The 15,342-nt window shown below is 38.4% G+C and overlaps 2 protein-coding genes across 4 annotated transcripts in view; one reads left to right on the plus strand and one right to left on the minus strand.

Annotated features, from left to right (window-relative positions):
• Positions 1-827: 827 nt before the first annotated feature.
• On the minus strand, positions 828-11,897 carry dhx8 (DEAH (Asp-Glu-Ala-His) box polypeptide 8). Its single transcript, XM_084433553.1, has 23 exons — positions 11,740-11,897; positions 11,147-11,232; positions 10,987-11,059; positions 10,698-10,789; positions 10,324-10,430; positions 9,855-10,214; positions 9,579-9,723; positions 8,643-8,846; positions 8,445-8,532; positions 8,203-8,300; positions 7,934-8,081; positions 6,872-7,053; positions 5,780-5,974; positions 5,490-5,675; positions 4,800-5,010; positions 4,530-4,711; positions 4,273-4,413; positions 4,029-4,184; positions 3,154-3,291; positions 2,901-3,029; positions 2,560-2,756; positions 1,997-2,176; positions 828-1,901 (listed from the first exon to the last, which is right to left on the minus strand). The coding sequence occupies exons 1-23, from the start codon at positions 11,846-11,848 to the stop codon at positions 1,682-1,684; spliced, it is 3,627 nt and encodes a 1,208-aa protein (XP_084289679.1). The 5' UTR covers positions 11,849-11,897; the 3' UTR covers positions 828-1,681.
• Positions 11,898-12,199: 302 nt separating this feature from the next.
• The window catches only part of spata20 (spermatogenesis associated 20), a 47,003-nt gene continuing 43,860 nt past the window's right edge, over positions 12,200-15,342 (plus strand). Inside the window, exons 1-5 of one of the 3 annotated variants that reach the window (XM_084433605.1) lie at positions 12,200-12,501; positions 13,647-13,784; positions 13,964-14,028; positions 14,106-14,260; positions 14,339-14,482. In XM_084433605.1, coding sequence (XP_084289731.1) covers positions 12,293-12,501; positions 13,647-13,784; positions 13,964-14,028; positions 14,106-14,260; positions 14,339-14,482 — 711 coding nt within the window. In that variant the 5' untranslated portion in view covers positions 12,200-12,292. Of the gene's footprint in view, positions 12,502-12,700; positions 12,940-13,646; positions 13,785-13,963; positions 14,029-14,105; positions 14,261-14,338; positions 14,483-15,342 lie in introns of those variants that run through there. The other 2 variants (XM_084433607.1, XM_084433606.1) reach the window with 2 other exon arrangements.

The following is a 15,342-nucleotide window of genomic DNA, read 5'->3' on the forward strand; positions in this document are numbered from 1 at the left end:
CTCAAATAAGCACTCATTACAACTGAGGACTGCAGAAGAGCATCTCTGAACACACAACACGTCCAACCTTGAAGCAGAAGGAATACAGCAGCAGAAGACACACCGGGTGCCACTCCTGTCAGCTAGGAACAGGAAACTGAGACTACAGTTCGCACGGCCTCACTAAAATTGGACAATAAATAGAAGACTGAAGAAGCGTTGCCTGGTCTAACAAGTTTTGATTTCTGCTGCGATATTCAGATGATAGGGTCAGAATTTGGCATAAACAACATGAAAGCATGGAGCCATCCTGCCTTGTATCAACTGTTCAGGCTGATGGTGGTGATATAATAATGTGGGAGATATATGGCACACTTTGGGTCCCTTATTAACAACTGATCATCGTTTAAACACCACAGCCTACTTGAGTTTTGTTGCTGACCATGTCCATCCCTTTATGACCACAGTGTACCCATCTACTGATGGCAACTTCCAGTAGGATAATGCACTGCCACAAAGCTCAAATCATTTTAAACTGGTTTCTTGAACATGACTGAGTCCAATAGAGCACCTTTGGGATGTAGTGGAATGGGAGATTTGCATCATGGATGTGCAGCCGACAACTTGCGTGATGCTTTCATGTCAGTATGGACCAAAATCTCAGAGGAATGTTTCCAGCACCTTGTTGAATCTATGTCAGGGAGAATTAAGGCAGTTCTGAAGGCAAAAATGTGTCCAACTCTGTACTAGCCAGGTGTACCTAAAAAAAAAATTGGCCGGTGAGTGTATATCTACATGCAATAGGCACCAACATTAGAAGCTCACCAAAAACAGAAACAACTCAAGTGACCTTTTGAAAGGACAGTTTAATTTGACATCAAAACGACTCCAAGATATTACATAACATAAGCTGTAACCATATCAAAAACCGCAGGACATTTCCACCCCCCATCGTTTCCTCTAATAAAAGAGCTATAATACAAAATCTCCACTGTGATCCGATACACTGATCCTGTGCGGAGTTGGTAATTTAAACATTAAAACAGAAGAGAGGTCCCAAAAAAGGATGAGATTGGAGTGTGATAAAGTGGTCTTAACATCCTGTTCACTTGTACATGACCAGACCTCTGCAGAGGAACTAACTGAATTAATGAAAACCCTTTCCCTTGCAGCACTTTATTTAACATCAACTGACCAGACGGATGTGCCATCCACACATTCTGCCACACAAATGGGTCGTCCCGAGAGTCTGGACGAAAAGGAGATGCACTATAAAAATGCAAATATTAACCGGTCTGTTTTGTTGAGATGAAATTGACTTTTTATTTCATATTTTGCCATTTTTTCTTTAATTTTTAAAATACAAAGAACCCCCAAGACTCAAAGTAGAGATAATTATAACCACCAAGCCTTATGAGAAACATACAGAAGAAACATAAAATTAAATTCTTCTGCTTTAAAGTGAAAGCAGAAAAATCAGGTCAGGTTTAATTTTTGAGGGAATGTCTCCGTTAAAATCAAGCATGTGGTTTGACAGCAGTGGAAAGGATCTTATCTTTGAAAATAGGGCACCTTATGTTCTTTAAGAACATTTTTAGCTTCTGTCCATGTTATTCTCCACTCTGCCAACAACAAAAAAATGATGTTTTGTTCAGCAGCAGTATCAGACACTCGCAGTCTATGAGAACCTTGTGAGAAGCTTCTAGCGTCGTCTGAAGGCTCTGGAGATTCTCCAGGCGTTTGGTTCCTCATAGCGGTTATAGAGGGGCTCCAACCGCTGCTGTTTCTTCTGCTTGCTGAGGCGTGTGGGATCAGACACTTTGAAGAAAGCTGGAGCGAACTCTACAAGCCACCTCGGGTCAATGGTGGTCACCTCCCTCATGTACTCCTTAGTGGTCAACACAAGCTCATGGTACACCACCCTGAGGAGAAAAAGAGAGTGAAACCAGCTTTAGTACAAGCAACATTGATATTAGTTTGGTGGTTAATACAATAACAATCTCGTTTTGGTACATACCATTCTGGTTGACGATTGAACAATGCGCTGGAGGGGTGGATGTAGACCACCTGCTGGTCTATGAGGGTCCTGTAACCTTCTTGAGGGTCCTTTTTGGCTGCATTCCGGAAGAAACCACTGCATATGGCCTTCTGTACACGCACTGTGGCCTTACCACAAGATACCACATCCAGCTTGTGCCTGAAGACAACATGCAATTTTGTATAATTATTAACAATATGTATAATTATGGAGTGTAAAAGCCTGTTCATACCAAGGACGATACCTATATCTATAGTTATAATATCTAAATCTATGTAAATAGGGAAGTCCACACCACAACTACAACAATAACAACACAGAGGAACAATATTGTTTAATGTGGCCGGTTGCATAAACTGCTAAGACTAGTCAATTTAGCTTAAGTTAATCTATTTGTAAGGCTGGTCATAGGTTGATATTGGTGTGAATATTAATAGTTATCTTTATAGAAGTCATTCTTGGTGTGAACGTGTCTTAAGACTTACAGTGTGTTGCATTATGCAAGTAAGCCTGCATAACGTTAGATATTCTCTAGCCCTCACCTGTCCATGATGCCCAGCATCTGTTTGCGGATGTCCTGTGCACGACGGAGAGATCGCGCCTGGATGAAGTTTTCGTAGCACCAGGGGTTGGAAAACTTGTTGTTCTTCCAGGAGTTGTAGACAGCCAACAAAGTCAGGTGGTCCCCCTCAGGCTGGTGAAACTTAGCCTTCTTCTGGTCTGCCAGAGCTTGTTTGTCCTGACATTTAGAGTGAAATCATGCTTAATATCTTCAGGATCAGTCTGCTTGGATAGCTCAAACTTTACTTAATGACGTAACTGTTCTTGGCCACTCCTTGACCTTGATCATAGATCTGGTAATGTGTGTGGGCTAAAGAAGTACCTTTGGTCTGTAGAAGACGTTCTGCACTGAGAGCATTGACACAATGGTAAGCATCTCTTCGCTGCAGCCAAGATGGACGGACATGATCAACATCTTACAAAGCATGGGCTCCAGAGGAAACTCAGCCATCTGATAGGAACAGTGACAAGAAACTTAACACTTTATTCTGCATGTGCAAATTGAGCAGCTACATCCGAAACCTCGATACGAGCACATTCCCACATTTAAACAAAGATGACATGTACACACTTACTCTACGACCGAGTCGTGTGAGCAGACCTTCATCATCCAACGCTCCCAGAGTGTACAGCTGCTCCATGGCTGTGATGAGTGTCTCCATAGGCGGAGCATCCATGAAATCAAATGACAACAGGTCATTGATGCCCATTGCCTGATTGAAGGAAAATCAAATTTGATGTTAAAATGCATAAAATATAATATTAGAGATACACTGATAATGTATTAAGTGTTATTATCCCGTATTAAGGTAAATTCACACCGCAGTGACAGCGACAGAAGGCAACAGACACTTTGTCGGATCAGTGCGTTACCCTTGCCGGAGTCTGTTGCCATCTGTCGGATCTTGTTTTCGCATATTGAACATGTTGAATTGGCGTTAAAATGTCTGAGAAGTGACATGCTGTAATCTGGTGACTGTTGGCGTTGAACTGGCTGTCGGTGCAGTGTGAATTGGCCTTCAGAGATTTATTGGTAAATATTGGATACATAATCATCCACTTCTGCCTATTTACATTTATCAGACACTTTTATCCAAAGCAATGTACATTTATTTAACTGTGCACGTACATTTTTTACATTTAGATAATTTGTTATTTTCTTTTATATATGGTACCTTAAAAAAACTAATATTTAATGATCTTTAATGAATATCCATTCCAATTCCCAATCAATTTTTTTCATGATGCCTAAATTGTAGGATTTAAAATAATTGATTTTATTTTCTCAATTCTTGTTCGTTTTTAAATCATTTTGAAAAAAAAAAAAATAAATGAAAAAAAAAATATATATATATATCGGATAATTATCTTTATCTGCCAGACTTTTATCTGAATCTGTTATGAATTTAATATTTAGTGCATTCCTTAAAAAAATTAAACAATATTGTACCTTAAGAGACAGTACAGTGCTGGCCAAGTTAGTTCTCTGAATCTCAGGTACGTTGGTGGTGAGCATCTCATCTCTGTAGGCGCGTTCTGTGTAGAGTCTGTAGCACTTGCCAGGGCCTGTTCTACCTGCTCTGCCCGCTCGCTGCTTGGCCTGGGCCTATGGACCACACGGATGAGGTTTAGGAGTCAAAGTGTACTTACAATGTATGCTGTGTGTAGTGTGGGTCATTAGAAATGGATGTTACCTGGGAGATGGGGGTAACAACTAGCTGATCAATGCCAGTTTTGGAGTTATAAACCTTCTGCTTGACAAAACCTGGATCCACCACATAGTAGATTCCATCAATTGTCAAAGAAGTCTCTGCAATGTTAGTAGCAATGACCACCTGAAAAAAACAACAGCAGAATGTTTGTTAAGGTGTATACAGTGATCTAAATTTTCAGGTAAATTTGATTTAACATGTCAGAGGTGACCAGAGAGAGGAGAAAGCCTGAATGGTACCTTTCTACTTCCAGGTGGTGCTGGGTCAAAGATCCTGGTCTGCATTTCACTGGGCAGGGCAGAGTAAACTGGGAGGATGATCAGCTCTGGGACATCAGGACCGAGGGATTTCATTCGTTCGTACAGGATCTCACAAGCAGTGTCGATCTCCTCCTGACCCGTCAGGAACACCAAGATGTCACCTGTACAGTCAATCATTTTAATTATAGTAAGCTCATTTTCACAGGCATTTAAAGGTTTTTCTGTGAACAGCTGCGTGCAAAATGTTACCTGGAGGCTCAGTGAGATGGATCTGCATGACTGTGATCAGGCTGGCATCCAGATAGTCAGTCTCAGGTTCTTTAGTGTACAAAACCTCCACTGGATATGTACGACCAGGGATAGTAAAAATAGGTGCTTCATAAAAGTACTGTGAGAATTTCACAGCATCCAGCGTGGCAGATGTCACAATGAGCTTCATGTCAGTTCGTTTCTGTACAGTCTAAATAACACAAGAACAAGACACTATTACATATGCCACATAAAGAGATGGTAAAATAGTGATTAGCACCTAATTTTATCGCTTTCATACATTTTAACCCATGTAGATGAGTACAAAGCAGCAACACTGTTAAAATCTTTAAGAACAGATATTAAATCAATGCTAATTTTATTGCATTAACAATTATTCTTAACAATAGTAGCAACCTTTTATTTTTAATAAATAATATTTGAAATAATAAATATTTTAAGTTCAAAAAAGTTCAAAACAACAGCATTTATTTGAAATAGAAATTATTTGTATCAATGTTAAAGTCTTCACTGTCACTTTTGATCAATTGATGCATCCTTGCCGATTTCCAAGTATTACTTTCTTAAAAATCTTCTGACCCAAACCTTTTGAAAGGCAGTGTATGTTTCTGAACATTGACCTTGACAGTCAGGGACTGTGTGAACAAAGCCTCAATTTGTGAACTGTACCTTCTTGAGCAGGCCAAAGAGCACGTCTGTGTGAATAGTTCTCTCATGGGCCTCATCCAACATAATGATGGCATACTGGCCCAGATCAGGGTCAATCAGACACTCTCTTAACAGCATACCGTCCGTCATGTACTTAATCACAGTCTCGGGACTTGTGCAGTCCTCAAAACGGATGGTGTAGCCAACCTGCACAGACACAGAAAGAGATTAGGGCTCCGTTTCAAAAGTTATGGTGAAATGTTAGATCATTGTTGTCTATATCATGAAAATGAATGTAAGCAAGCATCTACCTCTTGACCTAAACAGCAACCGTACTCCTCCGACACTCTTTTAGCCACAGACATGGCTGCCACTCTTCTGGGTTGTGTGCACCCGATCTTCCCCCGTGTGGTGTATCCTGCCTCTGCCAGGTACTGAGTGATCTGAGTGGTCTTTCCTGAGCCCGTCTCCCCAATTACAATCAGAATCTGGTTGTCATGGACAGCCTGTAAAAACAAATTGGTTTAATTTATGAAGACAACTAGACTGAAATATACATATCAGAATGAATTTACATTAGGGATGTCCCGAGCAGATCTCAAGGATTGGTATTGGGGCCGATTAAGCTTTTTTTTTTTACTGATCAGTAACGGCTATCCTAACATCCATTTTTTTTTTTTTTCGTCAGCTGTCATGTAGTAGGTGGTGGTATGCACCTTTAATTGGTTTTGCCAACCGCCATTAAAAGGAAAAGAAGAAGCTCAAATGTGAGTGTGTGAAGTGCATGAACCAATGAGGTCCGAGTGCATCACACACACATTCAAGCTTCTGTGTTTAGCATATTTGAAGCACACTTTTGTAACGAATCACTCAAAAGTCATTTATTTACATTTTATTTTTATCTGCAATCAGACTAAGACGTCATTGCCATAATGCGTTGCATCTTGCTTCGGACTTGACTGACTGGCATTCTGACACCACGGGCTTCATGCTTTCTAACCTTGAATTCACTTTTTTTGTTGCAATAATTATGCTTATTGTACATACACAATTCAAGGTTTAAATTATATATATATATATATATATATATATATATATATATATATATATATATATATAGAGAGAGAGAGAGAGAGATAGAGAGAGAGACTATTTAATAATAAATAGACCAGTAAATGTAATTACTTCAATAACTAGATTTACTCTGATTTAGATTGTTATTTTTTTTTTTTTTACATTTGAGCCTCTGGCCATGAGAAACTCCCGGCACATCCCTGTATACATTGGATTGATTTCATTAACTTTAATGTACTGTGTGCACCAGGCACTGGGAAAATACAAGTATCGGATCTGGACTCAATATTCAATGAACCTGATCATACACATATTAGATGAAGTCACACCTGAATGAGCTGCTCTTTCAGCTTGTAGATGGGAAGACTCTCTCTTTGCTCGAGGATAGAAAGTTGAGTCTTTTTTCCATAGGAGGCCTTGTTGCCGCCAAAGGCATGTTTCTTCCATTCTGGGATATCGTTGGGCATCATACCTATGCCTCTCATGTTGGCAGCTATCTGCCTGCCGTCAACTGTATGGATGGTGAGCGTGTGAGGACAGGAAAAAGCATTTATTATAGATGCACAAAGATGATAACAGACTTGAGCTCATACAAGGCCAGAGGGCATATGAGGAGCAGAGATATGCTTTTTATGTGCAAGCCTGATTCGATAGCAGACATCAGGAAATCAGATGGCCATCTACGAACTCACTAAACTACAGTATGGGCAAATAGGAAGGAAGTTTATCTGGAGTGATCAGTGTCTTAACTTTGTGTTCTTTTGTTTTACTACTGGAGGACATGGAGCACAAAACATCAATTTATTTTACTCATACAATCCCACTTCACTATACAAGTAATCAGACTATTTTATTTTCTAGTCTTCAATTGCTACTACTATTCCATGCAGTTTTGGAGTTGTAGTGTAGTTCTAATCAAAATTCATCTAAAAGATGATAAATAAAAAACTAAAATCGCAAGGCTACTCAGAGTTGCAGGTGTTTGATTGTCAACAATGAAATCTTTAAATTATGTATTTGTGCTTATGTATTATTTGAATTCTATTTTAATATATGTAAACTGTATTTTATTTTACAGTTTTATAGTGTCATTGTTTTTTTTTTTTTTACTGGGTAATATAATTGCAGATTTTCAACTTGTTGTGAATGTGAAATATCTGTGCACTTGATATTCTGAGTGGAAAAATCCAATAAAAAAATAACAAGTTCATTAAAAGTAATATTTAAAAAGTATTAAAAAGTATTTGCAGGACATCAGAATCAGTTGGAAGCTTGGCTTGAAGTGGCATTCTATTGCACTTTTCTGAGTAGATAAACATTTTGACCTCCTGAGTTGAATGGAGTACATAATTTCTTATTTCAGATGCTTGGAATAAGTCTGAATGTCTTACCGTCGGGCAGTGGGTCAACCCAGTGTTTATTAAGACCCATGGGGATTGAGTCCATTTCAGCCTCCCGCTGGGCCTGTTTCACCTCCCGTCGTTCTTTGGCCAGGGCACTCTGCATCATAGCTGCTTGAGAGAGAGATCCGTCGGGGTTCTGACAGAAAACAAAACAAAAAACAGCATTTAAAGTCACAGGTTATATCTACTTCAGTGAAACCAATAACTTTCTTGGCACCAGGCAGCTGTAAAGTGAGAGTACATGAGTTTTGAACTACCTTGACAATCTTGACAGGACTCATATCCATGCTCTGTTTGGTGTGTCCCCGCAGGAATGGAGGCTCCTCTTCTACCAGCTCAATCTCCAAATCCTCATCTGACAGACAAACCACAACACAGAGAAAGTTTGAGATGACTGTTCAGGCAGCTAGAAACGACTTATTGCGATAGACTCCCAAATGAATTAGGAATTTATTTATCGGTAAATGTTGGGTTAAACAAAGGTGAATGCAACTCATACCCTCCTCATCATCTACTTTTGGCAGAATTCCTGTCTCTTCATCAAAGTCTGGGAATTCCTCCTTAGATAACACATTGGCAGCAATCATCTAAGAACAAACAGATCAAGATGTAGATTAAAATATGAACATACTGTTGAGAAAAACAAAAGTTAAAAAAAGTGGATCAATTCAATTTCACATTAAAGATGGCCATGCACCTGTTTGATTTCCCATTTCTCCGGATCTGAGATCTTGGTCAGTCTTTTGCGTTCCAACGTGTCATCCTCTACCTCTGGAGCATGGCCCAGGTTGAGGTTAGTGGGTCTGTCAGGATTTCTCATGGATGACTCTTCCTGACCGTCTCCACCCATATTTCTCCTCCTGTTAGGGTTTAGATCTTCACCAGTGTCCTGGTCAACATCCTTGTAAAAGCAAGACAACCCAACAAAAATCAGTACACATATAAACACAACGATTAGTCATTATAAAAGCAAGATATAACCACCATTTCTAGTTAAATAATTTATGTATACAGTAAAGACTATTAAAAGTGCTTCCATTTCACATTTTTCTGATTTAACAATATATTCCTATATTGCAATAATTATGATCAAACCTTGCAATAACTGCTTTGAAATATTTTGAAATCATTGCATGTTTTTGTATTATTTAATAACTGTATATTCTGACAAATGGACATCAGTCACCTCTGATAACAGATCACTCTAAATTGTAATGTAGACACAGGCATTTTCTGTAAAGCTGCTTTGAAACTATATGCATTGTGAAAAGCGCTATACAAATAAAAGTAAATTTAATTGAACTACAATAATAATAATTACATACCAATTTAAACATACATTTATTTTTGTTTAGTTGCCCAGAAATAGACATGCAAGATATACCATTTTTTTGTATACAGTGTGATCTAAAAGTCAAGGATCTTCATATATTAACTTTTGTTTAGTCGACCAAAAATTGCAGAATCTAAAACCGAGTTATTATTGACTTTTATTTCACAGAATAACAAATCTATAAATTTAATGTACAATTTTAACTGGTTGTGATTTATTGGTTGTTTAATTGGTGACTTTTGAACCTCAAACCATGCAGACCTGTTCTCTCTCATGACTTCCATAAAGACACGCACTCACCTTCATACTGAGACTTGTTTTGGATCCAGTGAAGGACAACACCTTGATTTTGACCCTTTGACCTTTGCTGACCACATCTGCCACGTTTGCCACCCGACCTTCTCTCCTGAGCTCAGAAATATGGACCAAGCCTTCCCAACGTTTCCTTTACGAAAGGAGAATGAGAGAAAAAAAAGTTTAAAAGCTCATTCTAAATATTACATTTAAAGAATACATTGTAACGCCCACATCAAATTTAGTAGCCTTAATAGTAAATTTACTGTATCTCAAACATACCTGAGACCTTCCAACTGCACAAAGCAGCCAAACTGCATGATACTGGTGACTTTGCCATTGTAGATATCCCCCACAGACGGCTCCTCCGGTGGGGGCCGGTCCACATGTTTGTCCTTCCACCGGTCTGAGCTTTTGTCTTTGTCTTTGTCTCTGTCTCCCCGTGCGGGACTCCTGGACTTGCTGCGAGAGTGCCAGCGGCTCCTCCGCTTCCTTCTGTCCCTGTCATTAGAGCGAGATCTAGAACGAGAGCGAGAGCGATGTCGTCTCCGTCTGTCCCTGTCTCGATCTCTGTCTCTATCTCTATCTCGGCTCCAGCTTCTGCTCCTGCTCCTCCGCTTCTTCTTGCTGCTGGTTTCAGATCTAAGACGGATGATACTTACATGTTAAAAGGCGATAATATGATGCAGAGAGGAAATCATTGCAGCATCAACTTCAACGGTATCTATTTTATGTTAGAGCAGGTCCTCACCTGTGTTTACTGCTGCTAGGTTCTGTTCCACTAACACTGGGCATAAACATCTCCAACTCTTTCATGGCATCAGCAGCAACTTTCACGTCATCCTCATCCAGCATAGACTAGTTAGAAGAAAAGATAGTTTATGACCCATAATTGGCTACTGTGGCTAAATTCACCGAAGCTGAATTTATTTGAACAAAACAAAAAGAACAAAAAACAGTAACACTGAAGACTTAAGTAATGGAATAAATTGTTCACAGTATATTAAATTAGACAGCAGCTATTTTAAATTGCAATAATATTTTACTATATATCTTATCAAATAAATGCAGCCTTGGTGAGCATAAAAGGCTTCTTTCAAATTAAATATATATTTAAATAATTACCCTGGGAATAGGATTGTCAGGTCTGCACAGAGCTGGAAAGAGCTCTTTCAGCTTGTCCTTTTCAGCCTTTGGCTTAGCCTCAGAATAAGAAGCTGTACAATAAAAAAACAGGAGGAGAGATGAAAATATGGCGCTATGTGATGAAATGACATCAAAATGGCATTTCTCAAAAGCATTGCAAGCCTAAATGGATCATAGAATCATTGGCACTGATTAATTTAGCTCACAATGCTTTTGAGAAATGCAGCCCTGATTTATGTATGAACTAAAAGATCCTGAATATTCTTACCTTTACTGGAAGATACTTTTGGAGGAGGACGCATGGTTTGAATGAGACGCAGCAAATTGCTGACAAGGGAATCCTAAAGGACAGAGATGACAGAGTGGGTTAGATAACCACAAGACACAAAATGAAGGAACAAATATAGAGATTACAAAAAAATGCTTACTGTGAAATCGGCTCCATTTTTAACCAGTACTGACTTAAAACCATCAAAGGTTGGATTTTTCTCAGCAAGACTGATTACAAACTCAGCTGAAAAACAACAACCAGCAGACTGTTACTACAAACTTCTGCAGCCAGAGATTATGCGTTTGTTTTTAACATTAGTCAATATTTTTTACTAACCAGCCCAATACCAAAAATGACGACGGTAATCACAGTCTTAGCCAAATTATCAGTTATTACAGTACGTTAATTGTTACCTTTTAACATTTTTCAAATAACTCCATAGTAAGGAAGACGGTTATATTTCCAAATACACAACAGGCTCTAACTTACTACATAATAAATAGGACCACGTTGCTGACAGTAACCAGCCTTTCTTTTAATTATACAATGTCCGATTGTAGATAAACTAAACGTGTACGTTAACATAATTGGGGAACTGGATATAACTGTATAATATAACTATGACTGTTTACTCCAGTTAAATGACGCACAAGCACGGACTACACATGTAGAAAGAGGCTAACCAGCTAGTTACGAGTTACCTAACTTACAACGTAACACAGTGTCGTGTCGTCTCGTTTCTGAACTCACCAAGGTCTTTATCGCTGATTCCTAAATGGTTGTCAAGTTCGGTACAAACTTTAGACACCAGAGACAAATATTCGAGTTTTTTAAGCTCATCATCTCCGATCTCTGCCATCTTCAGCAATGTTGTTTTTTTCGTTCACCGGAAGAAAGTGGCGACGCTTCCCCTTGTCCGGTAACTTCCAATTCCGGGTTACATTTCAGGCGCCCTCTAACGGTCAAATGAGGAATTGTTGTGAGTGGGGAGCAATTTGTATCTCCAGGGGGACACGCAATATTATAAATAAAATAAAGAATAATAATAATAAAAAATACAAGATTAAAATGTTTATTTTATTTTATTATATGAATATATAAATAATGTACACATTTTAGGGTGGGGGTCCCTCACACGATGATGATCATATTTGGGGGACCTTAGCATCTGAAAGCCTGAAACTTGTGTACATGTAACACATCTAGTGCGACATCTAGTGGCGCATTTCAGGACATTCAGGTCATTGATTCCACTGACAGTTCTCTGTGTGAATCCGCACCGCTGTCAGGTTGGTGCGGATCTATGATGCTGAGATTGGGCTTCGCATGGTCTTCTACATCATCAACCACCATCAAACACATCGCACAGGCTAGGCTCTTCACCGGATCCTTTCTACGAAAAGATAATCATACTTTATGTAAGAGCCAGTGTTCTGGACAACAACAACAAGCCCTCCAGTTTAGCCAAAAGTCAGTTCTTGCCAGTACTAGATTGTCCCGGGACAACTTCAGGTAGGCACTGACCTCTGACACGGTCATTCTCCCAGACTGAGTGCTTCATGCGTGCTTGCAAAATCGCGTAATCTTTTTCGTTAGCACTGCTGCTAACACAGAGACCTTGTCCAAATACTTTAAATGCCTATGTTTCTAAACACTGATCCCAAAATAGTAGCGTTCCGACGTTCATTGCGTAGATAGGCTAATTCTGCCTAGATAGGCAGCTTACTAAGATTTGAGACACAGCACTTGTTTACATGGAGTTAGTCGTATGCTATTGGACTGTAACTGTTCCCTAAGTGTGTTTACAAATAAAAAGCTGGCATTCCCTGTCTAAACTGGATTGCTGGCTAGTTTAAGCTGGTTTTATCGGCAGTAAGGGCAGCCACATGAAAAAGTGCTCAAAACCTTTCTAAAACCAGGCTGGGACAGGACACTTTTGGAAGCAAATGGGTAGACATATTCAATTTGAAATGAATTATTCTGCAAAGTTGGTTTAAGCTTGTTTTGTTTCATCAGATGTGTGTCATTTCATTTCATACTGCTTGCTAATTAAAGTCACAAATGAAATCAAAATTGACACTTTATTTTACAGTATGTGCTCTTATGTGTGCTTACAGTGTACTTACCTAAGAAAGTACTGTGTGTAATATAAGGTAACTACATGGGTTAGGGGTAGGTTCAGGGTTAGTACCTAGTTATTACCCAGTTATTGCAAATACTATAATAAGTAGCCTAGTGTGTGCATGGGAAACAGGACTGTAAAATAAAGTGCTACCAACAATTGCTGTGTTTTATGGGATATTACAGTATTTATTATAAATTATTTATCCGTGAACACATTATTATTTAAAAAAAAAAAGATTTGTATGCCCTAATAACTTCCCCTCACTCCTGCAGCGGCATTTCCAACGGATAAAATCAAGTCCCGCCCTACATTTTTTTCTCGTTCGAGAGGCCGTATGTTACTAATGGGAATAAAAGACTATTGCAACTTCGGTTTTAATGCTGACTTTATGTAGTATGGATTTCATCTGTCCTTTATTTATTGCATTTTTTAATTATTTCCTGACTCCCTGTTTACTAAGGCCATCTAGTCAGTGGTGGCACTCAGTTAGGGCAGTTTCATTTACCACAGTTATATTCTCTCATTGTTTTAGGTCTTCTGGAGTGGTTTTCTTCAGCATGGCATCAGGGAGTGATGGACTCGACAGGTTGAACACCCCAAAATACACCAATCGCCTGAGTAAAGAGAAGTCCTCCTATCTATTACAACATGCACACAACCCTGTGGACTGGTGAGTGGCTCTGAGATCTTCAGCCTTGCTGTAAAACACACAGTTTAGATTATTTGTATTTGGTGGAGAAATCAACAAAAGGCATCCGGTGAAGAAGCATCCTAAAAATGTACATATAAGCTATAGTATTCCTAATATAACTTCCCTTTATGTATTTTCTCTCCTCTCTTCATTCATAGGTATCCATGGGGGCAAGAAGCCTTTGATAAAGCGAAGAGTGAAGACAAGCCCATTTTTCTTTCAGGTAACAAAATGGTATACTCGAAAACAAATTGGTTGGTTGGTCAATGTTTTATTACACAGTCGTATTACTGTTTACAGTGGGTTATTCCACCTGTCACTGGTGTCACGTGATGGAGAGGGAATCGTTTGAAGACGAGGAGATTGGAAAAGTCCTCAGTGAGAACTTTGTGTGTATAAAGGTGGACAGAGAGGAGAGGCCTGACGTAGACAAAGTTTACATGACATTTGTGCAGGTTTGGACTTGTAACATTTATTGTTGTAACTTACAAAGTGTCATGCTGATTGAAATACAATTAATGCTTTCTGCCCAGGCAACAAGTGGTGGTGGTGGCTGGCCAATGAGCGTGTGGCTTACACCAGATCTCAGGCCATTCATAGGTGGCACTTACTTTCCACCCAGAGACAGTGGAAGAAGACCTGGACTGAAAACTGTGCTTTTAAGAATTATAGAACAAGTAAGAACTGAGACAGACATTTCCTTGTTTGAAATTTCCTTTATGTATTTATCCTTCATTCATGTCATTTTAAAAAAATCTGATTTTATCTTATCTGGTCCAGAAGCCACAAGAGGGTGCTAAGGGGTCAGTGTATTAATAATAATAATAATGATGATGATGATAATAATAATAGAACAAGTAAAAATTTACCAAATTGGACATTATAACTATTATTTTATTCTTTTAACAGTGATAGTTTCATGTTTTTTTTTTTTAGGATTATAAGTCTAACAGTAGCTTTAAACAGATTAAATTAATAGGAAGTAAACAGTACGGTAGATAAATATACTGTTTTTTAAATACATTAATACTTATATTCAGAAAGGGTGCATTAAATTGATCAAAAGTCACAGTAAAGACTTTTAAGTTGTTACAAAAAAGTATATTTTTATATAAATGCTGTTTTAAATTGAAATTGCAGTAAAATTGTTTTCAACATTGAAAATAAGAAATGTTTCTTTAGCACTAGTTTAGCATATTAGAATGATTTCTGAAAGATCATGTGACACTGAAGACTGGAGTAATGGCTGCTGAAAATAAGGGATCAGTTACATTTTAAAATATATTTAAATAGAAAACATTTCTTTTTACATTGTAATAGTATTCCACAATATTACGGTTTTTTTTGTACTGTATTTTTAATCTAATAATTGCAGACTTGCAATAATATCACAATAAGATACTTCTTTCAAAAACATGAACAAATATTTTACAGTTGAAATAAAAAATTTTCACATTTATATTTACAAATGCACGGAGTGGGTCAGTGATTATTCAAAGTTTGACATCCCCTGTACTATGGTGCTCTGATGTCTGAG

The sequence above is a fragment of the Rutilus rutilus genome (genome assembly GCF_951802725.1).
Source record: "Rutilus rutilus genome assembly, chromosome: 16".
Lineage (NCBI taxonomy): Eukaryota > Metazoa > Chordata > Actinopteri > Cypriniformes > Leuciscidae > Rutilus > Rutilus rutilus.

Excerpts from the sequence above, each read along its gene's own strand:
- dhx8 (XM_084433553.1), bottom strand. The coding sequence starts at position 11,848 with ATGGCAGAGATCGGAGATGATGAGCTTAAAAAACTCGAATATTTGTCT. Across the intron at positions 9,724-9,854 it reads GTGCAGTTGGAAGGTCTCAG|GAAACGTTGGGAAGGCTTGG; the intron begins GTATGTTTGAGA and ends CCTTTCGTAAAG. Across the intron at positions 3,292-4,028 it reads GCACTGTACTGTCTCTTAAG|GCAATGGGCATCAATGACCT; the intron begins GTACAATATTGT and ends TCCTTCAATCAG.